The 14,198-nt window shown below is 33.4% G+C and overlaps 1 protein-coding gene across 5 annotated transcripts in view; it reads right to left on the reverse strand.

Moving 5' to 3' along the window:
• Positions 1–14,198, reverse strand: part of USP15 (ubiquitin specific peptidase 15) — a 131,818-nt gene that overhangs the window by 23,245 nt on the left and 94,375 nt on the right. For 2 of the 5 annotated variants that reach the window (XM_061131016.1, XM_061131025.1), the window contains one exon: positions 4,928–5,073. The exons of the other annotated variants lie outside the window; for them this stretch is intronic. Coding sequence is in view for 1 of the 2 variants with exons in the window: in XM_061131025.1 (XP_060987008.1) it covers positions 5,059–5,073 (15 nt within the window). In the remaining variant the exon portion in view is untranslated. Of the gene's footprint in view, positions 1–4,927; positions 5,074–14,198 lie in introns of those variants that run through there. 5 annotated transcript variants of the gene reach the window in all.

Below are 14,198 nucleotides of genomic sequence, written 5' to 3' on the forward strand. Positions count from 1 at the left end.
AAAATAATTTTAAGTTGATAATGCTATATAATGTGACTTCATTTTGAACCCAATATTACTTTATCAATTAGATGTCTAGAGCCATTATATAGAATATATAAAGACTGACACAGACACACAGTCATAGAGGTAACTTTTTGGCTGCAGGAAGATATTTGTTTTGGAGTACAGTGACAAAATGCTTTAAGTGAAGTTAGCTGTTTGCATGTAAAGTAGTAGAAACCCATTCATAGGAGAGTTCAGAATTTATATTAATGGAAATAAAAGTTTTTCAAAGCTTGCTTACCACTCATAAGAACTAAGTTAAACAGTCTTGGTAACTATGAAAAATTAAGCCTGCTGAGTTTATGCTGATAACCCGGATGTTATAAACTATATGTCATATACTGTTGGCTAAAACTTAAGCACATTCAATCTTAAAAATAAATCATGGTGCTATATTTTGTGTTTTCAATTAAAAATCAATTTCTGTGTACTCATGTAACCATGATATCTAATTTGGAATTTTCTGCCTAATAAAAACAATACTGTGCAAACTGGTAGTCTGGCCCCAACCTCAAGATAAGAGGGAGAACTCTTTATAATATGGAACTTGTTATTACACTATTTTAGACAGTGAAAACAATATCAACAGTCAAAAATTGTTTGAGGTGGGCTACAGAGGTTGTTATTTACATGTCATTTTCAACAGTAAAAAATTTTATGTAGAAAAGAGGCAGGCTACAGTGTAAGATGCAATCAGGGAAGGATTTTTTTTTTCGTACTTTTGCTCTTAACTCCTTTTACATCTCAAACTTCCGTAATCTTACAGGCTTTCTCAGTTTCATTTTCTTTTTATAATATACATTGGTTTTATACCCAGCTTGGAGGTAGGGGCCAGCAACCTAGAATATACCATGACTACACAGGGCATAAATGCCATCACTCAGTAGTAGCATCTGATGGAGGACAAACGGGGCCAACACTAAATTATCAATGAAGCAAAGTGGAGGTAAGATAGCACTTACAACAATTATAAATTATTTTCAAATCCTTATATTTGATCACCTCAGGGTTATACTAAGAATGTATAATATTCTACTACTGTGTGCAACAATTATATAAAGAAGCTAACGTTTTACCAAACACTTCAAAGAAATCAAGTTGTGCAAACATGAATAATTCTTGCACTTTGCTTTTACTTAATTATTCATAGTTATCCTTATCTTGCAAAGAGCTGCCAACTATAATTGAAAAATTTTTAGTTTTCCATCCATAGTGATCTTTCTAAAATTTGTCACTAAAATTTAAGACTTGATTATGTCACTTCCTTGCTACAAATCCTTTAATAGCAATTTCAGATTAAAATTTCAAATTCAAAAAGACAGCACCTATTAAAAACTCCCTGGCCCCTTTTTGACTTTCATTTAATCTACCATCTGCTTTGTAACAGGTCTCTACTTGGATTTTTAAAGGGAACACTGCTTATTTTCATAGTGACTCATGCCAGTTTGAAATTGATTATAATTAACTGATAACAAACTAAACAACAAAACACAATGGTTTCAGTAAATAATTGCCTGTATTTCCTGTCAAGATATCATAAGCAATATATTTATTAAAAATTTATTTTTACATTTTTTTAAAAATTAGAGGATAACTACAACATTGTGTCAGCTTCTGCCATACGTGAATCAGCCATAGGCACATAACCTATGTATCCTGAGATAAACCTTATTTTTAAATGTGAACTATTAAGTCCTAAATAGTCCCCCAAAGCATCTTATTTGTTAAAGGTAATGTTTCCAGGAACTCACGACCTTAATTTTTCTAAAAATTTGTACAAATACATACAAACACAGATATTCAATTTTTCTAAGACACAGTCCATAATATTTTAAAAACTAAACTGGTATCAGACTTTTCTTCCACCTCTTGAAAATACCATTCTTTTCTCACTCACTGTGAAATTAATGGAGTCATTATATTCTTGAAATAATACAAAAACCAGTTATATATTAAAAGTTCTCTTTTGGTATCAATTTCAAGGTCCAATTGGAAAAGAACTCAAAGAACTAAAATATTTTCATGTTCCAGGTGATATCAGTATTCAATGCTATCGCTCTGGCAGAAGAAAAGAAGCCTATTTCTTAAATTTGTTCATAATACAATTGATTTGTAATTTATGCAACTCATTACTCCATCTTTTATCATGAGGCTCTCTCAGAAACATAAACACCTTTGACAATTACCAGAAAATTCAATATTGGACTGGCTTCCATTAAGTACAATATTTTAAAGAATAAAGATAAATTTCATTAATACAGTAATAAAAACTATTATTACTAGTTCTAAAGTATATCTCTCAAAGATTCTTCTAATATAAAAAACACCACTTTCCTATCTGTTTGGAAGTGTTCCAAGATAATTCCTTTCCTAGGGATATGAATTCCTATATATGTAGACACAGAAAATGTCCTTATTAACTCAAGATACTTTACTCCAACAACATAATATAGACTAGAAATCATACAACATATGTTGTGCCTATGTGGATGTATCTCTTATTCTCAATACTTTCTGAACTGGAGAAAACAACAACAACCTGCAAAACCTTCATCCATAACGTACATCATTTTTCTTATAAATTCTCAGTTTATAAAGAACTGAGAATTTAAAAAAAAAACCCACAAACCCTGAGACTATATATGAATGTATCATAAAAACAAAAAATGATTATATAAACAATATTAGCATGTTATTTTTATGGACATTTATGAGTTTTTCTGACTTTCTACTAGTCATATGACATGCTGAGCTTCACCTCTATTAAATTCATTTGATTTCAACAGCTTGACACTGACTAAATGCCAATACTTCCATAGTTTAAGAACTAGCTCTTACAAATTCACATCAAAAAACGAGGTCCAAATATGAAGTAATGTGACTAATCATAAAACACATATCTTAAGCCACATTTTGTTTGTATTATAATTGTATCCAGAATCAGTCCTAATATTGCATAGAATTTTGCCAAATACCATTTTAAAAATGAAGCAATAATCAGACTGAAGAAAAAGATTCTGTATTAGTAGTTTCAATTCTTTTTTTCAGTCCTACCTCTGTTAACTGCTACCAACCCATCTCCCTCCACCCCCCCTCACGTGTGCGTGCTCAGCTGTGTGACCCCACAGACTGCAGCCTGCCAGGCTCCTCTGTCCACGGAATTTTCCAGGCAAGAATACTGGAGTGGGTTGCCATTTCCTTCTCCAGGGGTAGTTTCAATTCTTGATGCAAAAGAGAAAAAGTAGAAAAACCTACATTAATTAACAGGCAAATGCACTTGTTAACTAGGCTAAATACCCATTTAAACTTTTTATGATCCCTAGGCAAGTTAATAGTGTGCAAAAGTGACAAAAGCATTTGAGGATCTAAGTATTAAAAACTAAATTGCATATCTAGTATATGGTAATATGAATACTAAAATTTCATATTTAGTATATAGTAGACTTTTGGCATTCATTTATTTAACCTGTGTGACTCAGCCTCTTCGCAGCTGTCTAACTGGAAGGTTCAGGATGCAAGCTACTGTGAAAAGATGTTGGTCGAGGAAGAATGATGAGAATGATGTATTATGTGCAAACCAATCATTCTGTGAGCAAATCTGTTCCTCAAAGTGACTTTGTACTTCTCTACTTGTGCTCACATATGCATTTAAAATCAAAATCGCATGTTAAGAACATGAATTCTTGCATGTGAATTTGAATTAGGGATCTTATGGTATATTTCTTAAAGTATTAAGACTGAGCCTTAGCATGTACACTTTCCCTTAGTATGTTCTTCCCCTGTAAGAAATTCCTACTTATTCTTTAAAACTCATCTCAACATCTCAGTACCTCAAAGATAAACTAATGTTCCTTCTTCTGGACTAATTCTATTAACTTGAACTCTTATACTGTCTTTATCCTGAGAGCAGAGTCCATGTCCTATTCGCTTTTGTAACTCAGCATCTAGCACAATGCCTGGCACATACCGTAATAAAGGTGTGATGAACGAATCAAAAACTTATATGGTAAAGCAGTCCTTAGAGAGACTGAGAACAGTGGGAAAACACTTGACTAAGATCTGAACTGCAGCCTGCTATATAACTATAACCTACTCAAAGCTCTACAAGTTAAAAAATAAAAGTCCAAATTATGCCTAAAGAGGGTTTCTTAATGAAGAAAAAGAAACTAATATGAATACTCCAAAAAAATAACTATCAAGATAAATTCATGTAAGTAAAAGGTATGTGAAAGGAAAATATATGGTAATATATTTTCACAAAGACTCTTTCCCTCAAATCAACCTGGAACTAGACATAATAATTCTTCAGAGAATTATTCTAAATAATCAAAGATCTCATCTACTGGACATTCTATATGGGTCAATGTATACAGACTTTTAACCACTGTCACCATGAAGAACTCTTTTTTTAAAAATGCACATAGTATTCAACTATTTTAAAAAGTGTTAATTATCTGTGAAAAACTCTCTAGTTATACATTTACACCTTTAACCCAACAGGCTATAATTGGTGTATTATGTGAAGTCTGATTTTTCTCTAATTATTTAAATTTCTTGGAAAGACTACAATGCTTTTTTAAAATAACTTTTCCTTAAACACACATGCAAAAATCCTATTGTTCTTATATTACTGTCAATAAGTTCTTCCATTAATGTTCTGATCAGTAAGACTGATGTTTCTAGAATTCTCTGAAAAAGTGACTCATGTAAGAGTCTCAATTTTGTATTTCACTACAATCTTCCAGTTTTTAAAAAAACTGACCAAGTGATATAAAGTTCTACTATATAACCATATCTCAAGTCTATAATCAACATATTTTAGGAAATGAATAATTAATAGCCATCCCAATAACTTGTAATGAATCTGGAATTTCCCCAGTACCTGGAAAATAGTCAAAGTAATCCCCTTCAAAAAGAGAAGGCTGTCTTTTGTAATGCTGAATATGAACCACTCCCTTTCTGTTCAGGTGCTCCAGAAGCCCAATTTTCAAGTGATCATGTATGCTCACTATTTTAGTAAACCGGTAACTAGAACAGGAAAGAAAACAAACTTAATTTTTGATTACCTAAAGCCTTTGAGAATTGTGTAACTCATTCTGTAACTGATCAAAATGTAATGCCACTCACAACTCTTAAAGTAGCTACACTTTCAAACTAACCAATGCTAAATATAAAAACCCAATCTAAAATGGAAATTATTTCCTTATGATTTAAAAAATAAAACCTAAAGTAATCCATGGTTAAAGTAATATTAGAATACCCCCCAATAAATTTTTCTGGATTTTAAGATTAGATGGATCAAGAATTTTCAGATTTGTCAGATTGGTTTTTTTTGTCATGACAACAGTATAAACATCCTAAAAAGGTACTGCATAACTCCAAAGCATTCTATTAAAACTGGGATACTGGCTCTAATTATGTACTAAAGTAGTGGATAAGACAAAAACGTATGATGTAGACTTTCACAATGAAGAACTACAAATATAAGCCTGCCCCTTCACCATGGAGATTTGAAAAATGAGATATTTTTAAGACACTTCATGTTTTTGTTATTTTTCTCCTTAAAAAAGGAAAATCGCATTATATTTGAGGGATCAATTCTGAAGTTTCTCTATATATTCTGGGGAAACAAATACAACTAAAGCCATGTTTTGCTTTACATTTCCATTCTCCAAGTTTTCTTTAAAGAACAAATTTGTGTATGTAAAATACAAGTGGATATAATTTTCATTTTAGTTTTAAAAAACTAAGTATTTTTTTCCCCTCTCCCACCTACTTAGTGAAGAGAGAATGGCATACACTCTACTTAAAATATTAGAATTTTACATAAAGCAATTTTAAAGGCAGCATTTTTAATTAGACAAAATATTCTAACATTTTAACATTTACCATTAGTCTGGCCACTATGCTTAGGACATGAAAAAATTAAACTTCACTTAAAATCTCTGCTATCAGCATTTTCTTCAAATTCTATGGAATCTATTTTTCACACACTACTTGAATTTAATAAGAATTTTAATGAAAACTTAGGAAGTATGACAACTAATGGGAAACCGCTAGCAAAGAAATGTCAATGCCTCTTCCCCCTCACCTATAGGACTGAGAAAGAAGAATTCTGTCAAAAAGAGTACACTGCTACTTGCAGTGAGTATCTCCTGTAACTAGAACTGTCATGCTTAAAAAAGCATGATTATATAAGACTAGTGATTTTTCATATTAAAAGCTAAAAGCAGCAACTGGATAGAAGATCCACTGGATAGAAGATACCACAGAGATGTATTTCAAAGCTTTTGGGATAACGATTACATCAATAAGGATGTTACAAGCTTTAAGTAGTTGCATGATGTTTTAAAACTACTGGACTGCAACAGCAATTGTAAAAAAAATTGTTTTTTAGTAACAGGTTATATGTTGAATGAGTCTATGTTTAGATATTCAGTTTACTGAAAGCATTCTAAAGCTAAATGATTCTAATAACATTAGTGAATGTTAGTGCAAGTTGTATTTTAGAGAACTAAAGCTTACGAACTCAATTTTAATGTTTAGTAGCTTATCTCCTACTCTATTTTAATAATTCAGAACTGGCTCACAATAAAATTAATGTCAACATTTTTAGCAAGGAGACTGTCAAAGCTTTTAAGAAGAAACAAACTTTTATAATTTTGTGTGTGTTCAGTCCCTCACGAACAATATTCAGTTAAGAAACATTTTTGAACAAATGAACATTAAGAATTGTGTGAGCCATTCATCTTTTAGATCTAGGCACATACAAGAAAGGGATAGCAGAATTTTTTTAAAAAGCTTCACTGACTTGCTACATTCTTTAAGAGAACCACCAAGTCATATACTTCTCTGTATCGTTTTATGGCAGTAGGCACATATGACAATATTTAAGCTGAGTTGAAACAGAAGTTTTAAGAACTATGTGATAACATGAACTATGAAGGTTTCTATTTTCATAATAAAAAAGAACTTTAAATTTACTTGATTAATCACTCAACAAATATTAAGAACAGATCATTATTTTAAGAGTCTTCAGAAATATAGATATAATGTTCTAAAATGATGTTTTCATATCATTCACTGTGAAATCATTAAAAAAACAATTTGCACAGTAGTGAGGGTATGTTCTGCCAAGTGATTAACATGGCAGCCCAATTCAAGTGCTATCAAACTGGTTACATTGGCAGGTCTTTGTGAGAACTACATATATACATATATATTACATGTTATAATTCTTTTAAAAATTATTGTGCTCTTTGAAATGTAGCTCCAGAAATACCATTAATGTGGTATAGGTGAAGCAAATATTTCAGATAAATTTTCCTAACTCAGTGTTTTTCAAACCATCTATGTGGAAGGACTAATATTTTTTAAAATTTTCAAGCTGTCATAGACTGATACTTTATAAAGTTTTTAATAAAATAAAAATGAACCACCAGAAAAATGAAATAAGAAACAACATACGGAAAACAAAGCCCCATCTTTAAATTATTAGATTTAATAGAAATTACCCTAACTACTTTAAAAGTTTTGGATCACTTATGCTTAATTTGTACAGTTATTTTATTGCTGACCAGCACAGTCTCATCCAAACACTGTGAGAAACACTATTCTAATGTACTGAACTATTATCTGCCATCGTATCAAACATTGGGGATATAAAAGAAAACCAAAGACAGTCTCTAACTGCATGATTCTCACTGCATAGTAGTTATCTGTTCAGAAGAGACAGAGGAAAAGAGGTGTGTGTGCATGTGCGTGTGGGTGTCCATGAGCACATATGTGGGTGTGTGAAAGGCAACTAGGAAAGAGGCAACATTAAATATAAAGAGACCTCAGACTTAATAAATTATGAGAGTCTTAACTTTTAGTTAAGGAGCTAGGTAGGGTCCAATTTGGATTTTATCCTTTAGGTGATACGAAATGAGTTTTAAGCAAGGAGGTATTTGCATTTAAAAACAACGACGCTTTGTACTAAATGTGACACTAAATGAATTAGAAGAGGATAAATGATGAACAAAAAGATGAGTTAGGAACAAAGAAATGAGTTAGATGTATTTTTCAACAGTTCATTTAAAAGATAATCAAGTGTTAAAATACTGTACTGGCAGGACAGAAAAGGATAGATACAAGTGATACTTAAGAACAGTCGAATCAACAGATCCTGTGGTAAGTCAGGTTTTGACTTGGGTCAATGATTGCACCTATAAGGTAGTATACTAAATAAAAGCACTAAGCTTCTAGGAAATATGTTCAGTCACAGACATGCTGAGTTTGAGTTATCTGTAATAGTATTTAGGCAGGGATGTCCATCTAACAGTTACATTTTGGAGGAAAACTCAAGAGGGAGAACTGTGGTGGAGACAGCTTTGGGATTTGTCAGTTATAAGCAGATGTCAACTAGAGGGGCTACAAAGAGCCTAGTGAAACAGGCAGTCAAGAATGACTTTAGCAAATATAATTTCTGTGGAGTGGTATAATGGTCACAGTGATGATACAGCAGTAGTTGATACTTACACAATGCTTGTTATGTGCCAAGTACTTCTTAAGGATTTTATCTCCATGTAACAGATAAAATTAAAAAGTTTCTTATCCAGGATCATACAACTTGAAAAGCTATAGTACTAGGATTTGAAGCTGTCAAACTGCAAAATCCAAGCTTTTACCTACTGTGCTATGCTGCAGTCATGAGGATTACTGAATGGAATATGAGAAAGTAGGGAGAAAGCACAGATCATGCTTTTCAAGGTCAAGGGTACTCTGTCTTCCTCCTACCTCATTTTTTTAAAAAAGACTTGACCATGTACATATGCTGAAAGGAAGACAGTGAAGAGGTGAGGTTAAAGGTATACAACAAACAAGAAATGATTAATGAAATAAGTTTCAGGGAAGGTAAGAAAGGTCTTAGGAAGATGGTAGTATAATTATGATGATATAGATACTTTGATATGATATTCAATGAATATAAGAGGAATCATAAAGTAAATATTAATATTAGGAATTTCCTTATGAACAGTAACATTCTGGTCAAGAACTTGTTTTTAATTTCTTTTAAGAACAGTTACTGAAAGCTTTCTCTTGGGCAAGGTACATGATGCTTAAAAAAGCCCTGGGTAATTACTGAAGAATTTACACAAAATACCTTAATTTTATACCAAATCTATTTAAAAATATATGTATTCATTCATATATGCATAATATGCATGTGTATGCATACTGGTGTTTTGTATATGTGTGTCAGCCAACGACTCAGTTTATGTTCAAAGCAAAATCTGTCTAAATGAACAGAGATCTTTAAGTACACATGACACCTGATTATTAAGCAAACAGTGATTTTCCAGTAAACCCTTCAAATTCAAATGAGTGTCATCTTTGATGCAATTACTTTAGGAGACTATATGTTTGTTTCACTGATACTGTCACTGCTCAAAATATTTTAGGTACTTCTCAGAGATGAGAGATGTATGAGAAAGCACTGTTACCTATATAGCATCCAGGAGGTATCAATATGTTTATTAAGTGCAATGTGTTTTTTGCTATGGTAAAATAAGATTTCTGATGTAGGGATTTCTATGATAAAAAAAAGGTGCTCATGTGAACAAGTATGAGCTATAATGTTATAGTTGTACCTCTGGTATGTCATTGCTATTTTTATCACCAGGTTAACCAAACATAAGTCTTAGTGAATAATGTACTCAACAAATGAAATCAAGACTCAATTCAACTGTCACCTCCTTAGTGAAGCCTCACTTATTTCCCAATAGATCGCTTTGCTTCTAAAATACTTGGCTATCATGCTTTCTATATCACATATTATCTTATTTATTTACATGTTTATCTTATTCACTAGAATGAAATTCTAGAAGATAGGCACTGTCTTTTTCAACTCTGTATTACCAATGTCTAGAACAATGCTTGGCACAGAGTAAGTCTCAAGGTATGTTTATTGGATTAGCTAAATACATTAGCCACCCAAAACAAGACGACTAGCCTAGCTGCTCTTAATTTCTTTGACCCCTTTTTCTTTCAACTCGAGATGAACCCAATTGTCTTATTGTATGAACCCAGCCATCTATTTTATGCACTATGTAGCTAAACACTGTTACAGAGAATTTTAAGTGAATAAATTTATATCATTCTAAACTGGTGATCCTCAATCTCAAGTGAGATCTCAGTATTGCTGAGCAATCTTATTCGTGAATTCTTAGCTTATAACAAGGTCTCATTCTTTTGGAAGTCATCACAAAATCTAGAAACTACTTGAATCCATAATCCCCTTCTTTTCTCCTGTTGCAACAGCAGTCTTTCCCCTACTCACATGTTAAACTGTAAGTCTTAGTCCTGGAATCTCTTTTTCACAGATGCCCTCTCTTTACAGATGCAATCATTTCCCTGATTTTAAAACCAACTACAAACAGCCACATTTTTATTTCCAGCCTAAGCCTGTGGTCTGTATCCCATACTCTTAGAACACCCATCTGTCTATGATGTATCCACTTGGATGTTTCATGGGCAGGACAAACTGCATATGCCTAAAATTGACTCATAATCTTCTCCTTACTCCAAACCTACCTCCCCTGTGTCTCTCCTCCCACTGTTATCACTATGTTATCATTATGATGCACAAGCCAGAAGTCAGACACACACTTGTGATTTCGTTTACTTTTCATTAATTTGAATGCCAGCTACATGCCAGACACTGTTTGAGGTAATAGGGCTATAGCAGTGACTAAAACAAAGTCCCCATGCTCATGGAGCACGAATTGGGAGTAGGGAGAGGCCAACAGACAAAAAAACTCAAATATATATATATAGCAAATATCAGGTGGTCATGCAATGGGAAGGGCAGTTACCACTGTATACAGAGTGAGGAGGGAAACATCTGACTCATATTAAGTGTAGACACCCCAAGGCAGGAACATTTGTGAAATGTGGGGGGTGGGGGAGCTAAGTGAAGAGGGAGCAGAGGGAGCATGGAGGAAAGTCGTAGAAAATAAGATAGCAGGAGCCAGATCATACAGAGTCTTAAGTCTCTTTTAAGAACTGTAGCTTTTGCTTGGTGAAATGAGAAGGCATTTAGTGACATGAAGAAGGAATAACAGGAAATGTTTTAATTAAAAAAAAAAAATCTATTTATTTGGCTGCGCTGGGTCTTGGTTGTGGCATGTGGGATTGATTCCAGGCCCCATGCATTGGGGGCATGGCGTCCTAGCCACTGGACCACCAGGAAAGCCCCTGCTTTAAGTTCAAAAGGATCTCTCTCAAAGTTTATTTTTGAGGATGAATCATAGGGGCTAAGGGTATAAGCAGAGACATCAGTTAAAAGATAACTACAGTAAACCAGATGAGATGATAGCTGCCTGGAACCTTTAATGCCTTTATAATGCATTAAAATCCAAATTCCCCCTACATGATCTGGTCTTTGCCTATTTCTTTGAACTCATTTTATCCCCCCCGCCCCCTCCCCATTTTAAATATTATCCCACGGGTTACTCATCTTTGGTTCCTCAAACCTGCATGCCTTAGGGATTTGCACATGCTGTTGTTGCTCTGTCTGACTTCAATTCTCAATTGCCTAACTAACACCTATTTTTTGGTCACCGTTCAGACGTTACTTCTGGGGAGCATGTATTCCAGTATAAATCAGAGGCTCTCCCAGGTCTTATTATACTCATTGTCCTTCCATGATTTTTTCTCTTTATGATGCTTAGCACACTCACAATTTAATGTTTATACTCTACTAGACTAGGGCTGCCCCAGTGGCTCAGACAGTAAAGAAGCTGCCTGCAATGCAGAAGACCTGAATTTGATCCCTGGGTTGGGAAGATCTCCTGGAGAAGGAAATGGCTACCCACCCCAGCATTACTGCCTGGAGAATCCCATGGATAGAGGAGCCTGGTGGGCTATAGTCCATGGGACCACAGAGTCAGACACGACTGAGCGATGATCACGTTCCCCTACCAGACTACGATTCACGGAATCCGTACTGCTTTGTTCGCCACAGCACAGTCAGTGCCTCCCAGGGTGAAAGGCCCTTAGTGGGCCTTCGGTGAATATTTGCTGAGTAAACGAATGAATGTGCTAAGTCGCTTCAGTCGTGTCTGACTCTTTGCGACCCCATGGAGTATACCCCACCAGGCTCCTCTGCCCATGGGATTCTCCAGGCAAGAATACTGGAGTGGGTTGCCATTTTCTTCTCCAATGAATGGATAACTTAACACTTATTAATTTGAAAAAAATTATACAGCTTGATCCCCTACAATATTCTGGAGATAAAGCTCTGAATAACATTTTTGAAAATCAACTTTATCATCAAAAGAAGAGAAATATCCATCAGTGATATTCAGAAGAATGAAAGCAATTCTAAAAGGAGTTCTTAAATTATTTCAAACACACCATCAAATATAATCTCCCAGGGAAAGTGTCCGAATCATAAAATAGTAATACTACCAAATGGAAACATTTTGTATTATGGGGACCATATATTTTGCATAAACATAAAAACATTTTTAATGGATGCACAACAATGTGAATATACTTAACACCACTGAACTGTACACTTAAAGATAGTTGAAATGGTAAACGTTGCTATGTATATGCAACCACAATAAAATATAAGATTTTAAAAGCACTTCTTACAAGTTGACTAGTATAACTATGAAATATACATTATCTCAGGATGTCTGAATTAAAATAGACATCCTAATGTCAGCCAGTTTTAACTCATTCATTAACTTGTCTTAGTGAATGACAAGTTACTTAAACTTTCCTTGCCTCAATTTCCTCTTCAGTGAAATAAGGATATCAGATGCCCTAACTCAAAGGTCTCTACGAAGGGAAAAGTAAGAATGTGACAGTGATAGGAAAAACCACCTTTACTATGCAAAGAAGGGTACTGTTACTATCAGAGGTTGTAGGTTCACTACTGGGCTCTTAATATTTCAATATGAGTTTATGAGAATTAGTAATCTATTTTAAATACTATTACTAATTAAAGCAATGGTTTTTAGTAACCAACTCACTTGCCAAGTATAGTTTAGGAATTATTGTAAAGAAGTGATTGGTAACACTAAGCAAAAGTTTCCATATAGATAGTATTAAAAAAAAAAAATGAATTAAGCATCCATTATTGGCAAAGCAAAAACACTGATGAAGTTGATCACTGGTAACATGAATTACCACAAACTATTTTTACTCACATACTGAAATAGAAAGATGATCTTAAGTGTGCCAGTAGAAGAAAAAAAATCTAATAGAGAGGGCCTCTTGTAATTAATACAGCATAACATTAACTGACTAGAATTTAACTACATACATTAGGACAAACAGGTAAAAGATAAAAAGCCTTTAAGATATATTTAGCATGGCTTTCTCCTTTCTAGGGCTCTATCTGTCCAATAGCTTATATTTTTCCAGTGACTAATGATACCAATTTATAAAATTCAGAACATAAACCTGATATACTTTAGAATATTCCAATCACAATGTGTTGAGTGACATGCATATTTCTAATAAAGGAAAAAAATGTATTTTGGAAAAAGCTTTTGATATCAAGGAAATTAACTGTTTTTGATTGTTAGGTAATACAACTAAATCTGAAACCATTTTTTCTTTTCTTGCTTCTTTACTATGCAAAGAAGGGTATTTTGGTAACTACTAAATTGTAACTACTAAAACGGGGCACATTTTAGTTACCATTATAAAGACTGACATTTCTTATGTTTTCAATTACTTTGAATAATTATTAAAATATAAGATAATTCAGTCTGATTATGTTAGTAACTGCCACTATATGTCAGCATTCCAAGTAATTCTACCTCATGAGTGTAATGTAAAACAATTCTGTATTAAAATCAGATGTTATTATCTACAACTCCTTGAAATAAGCCTTTCCCTTGTAATCTGTACTCATGTCATTTCGTATTCTAGAATTATGACTGATAAAACATAGGAAAACTTATATTAACAGAAACAGAAGCATTAATACTAGAGAGATGTGTGTATTAATTTGGACGAATGTGAAGAACAGACAAGATCACTGGTTACAAAAGGCATATTTTCAAGATCAGAAATCACCATTAGCCAACTTACACAGTACAAAGCATTCAATCAAAGATACAGCTTCTGCCCCAGTTATGAAAACTAAATAC

This window comes from Dama dama, chromosome 3 (assembly GCF_033118175.1).
Source record: "Dama dama isolate Ldn47 chromosome 3, ASM3311817v1, whole genome shotgun sequence".
NCBI classification, from domain to species: domain Eukaryota; kingdom Metazoa; phylum Chordata; class Mammalia; order Artiodactyla; family Cervidae; genus Dama; species Dama dama.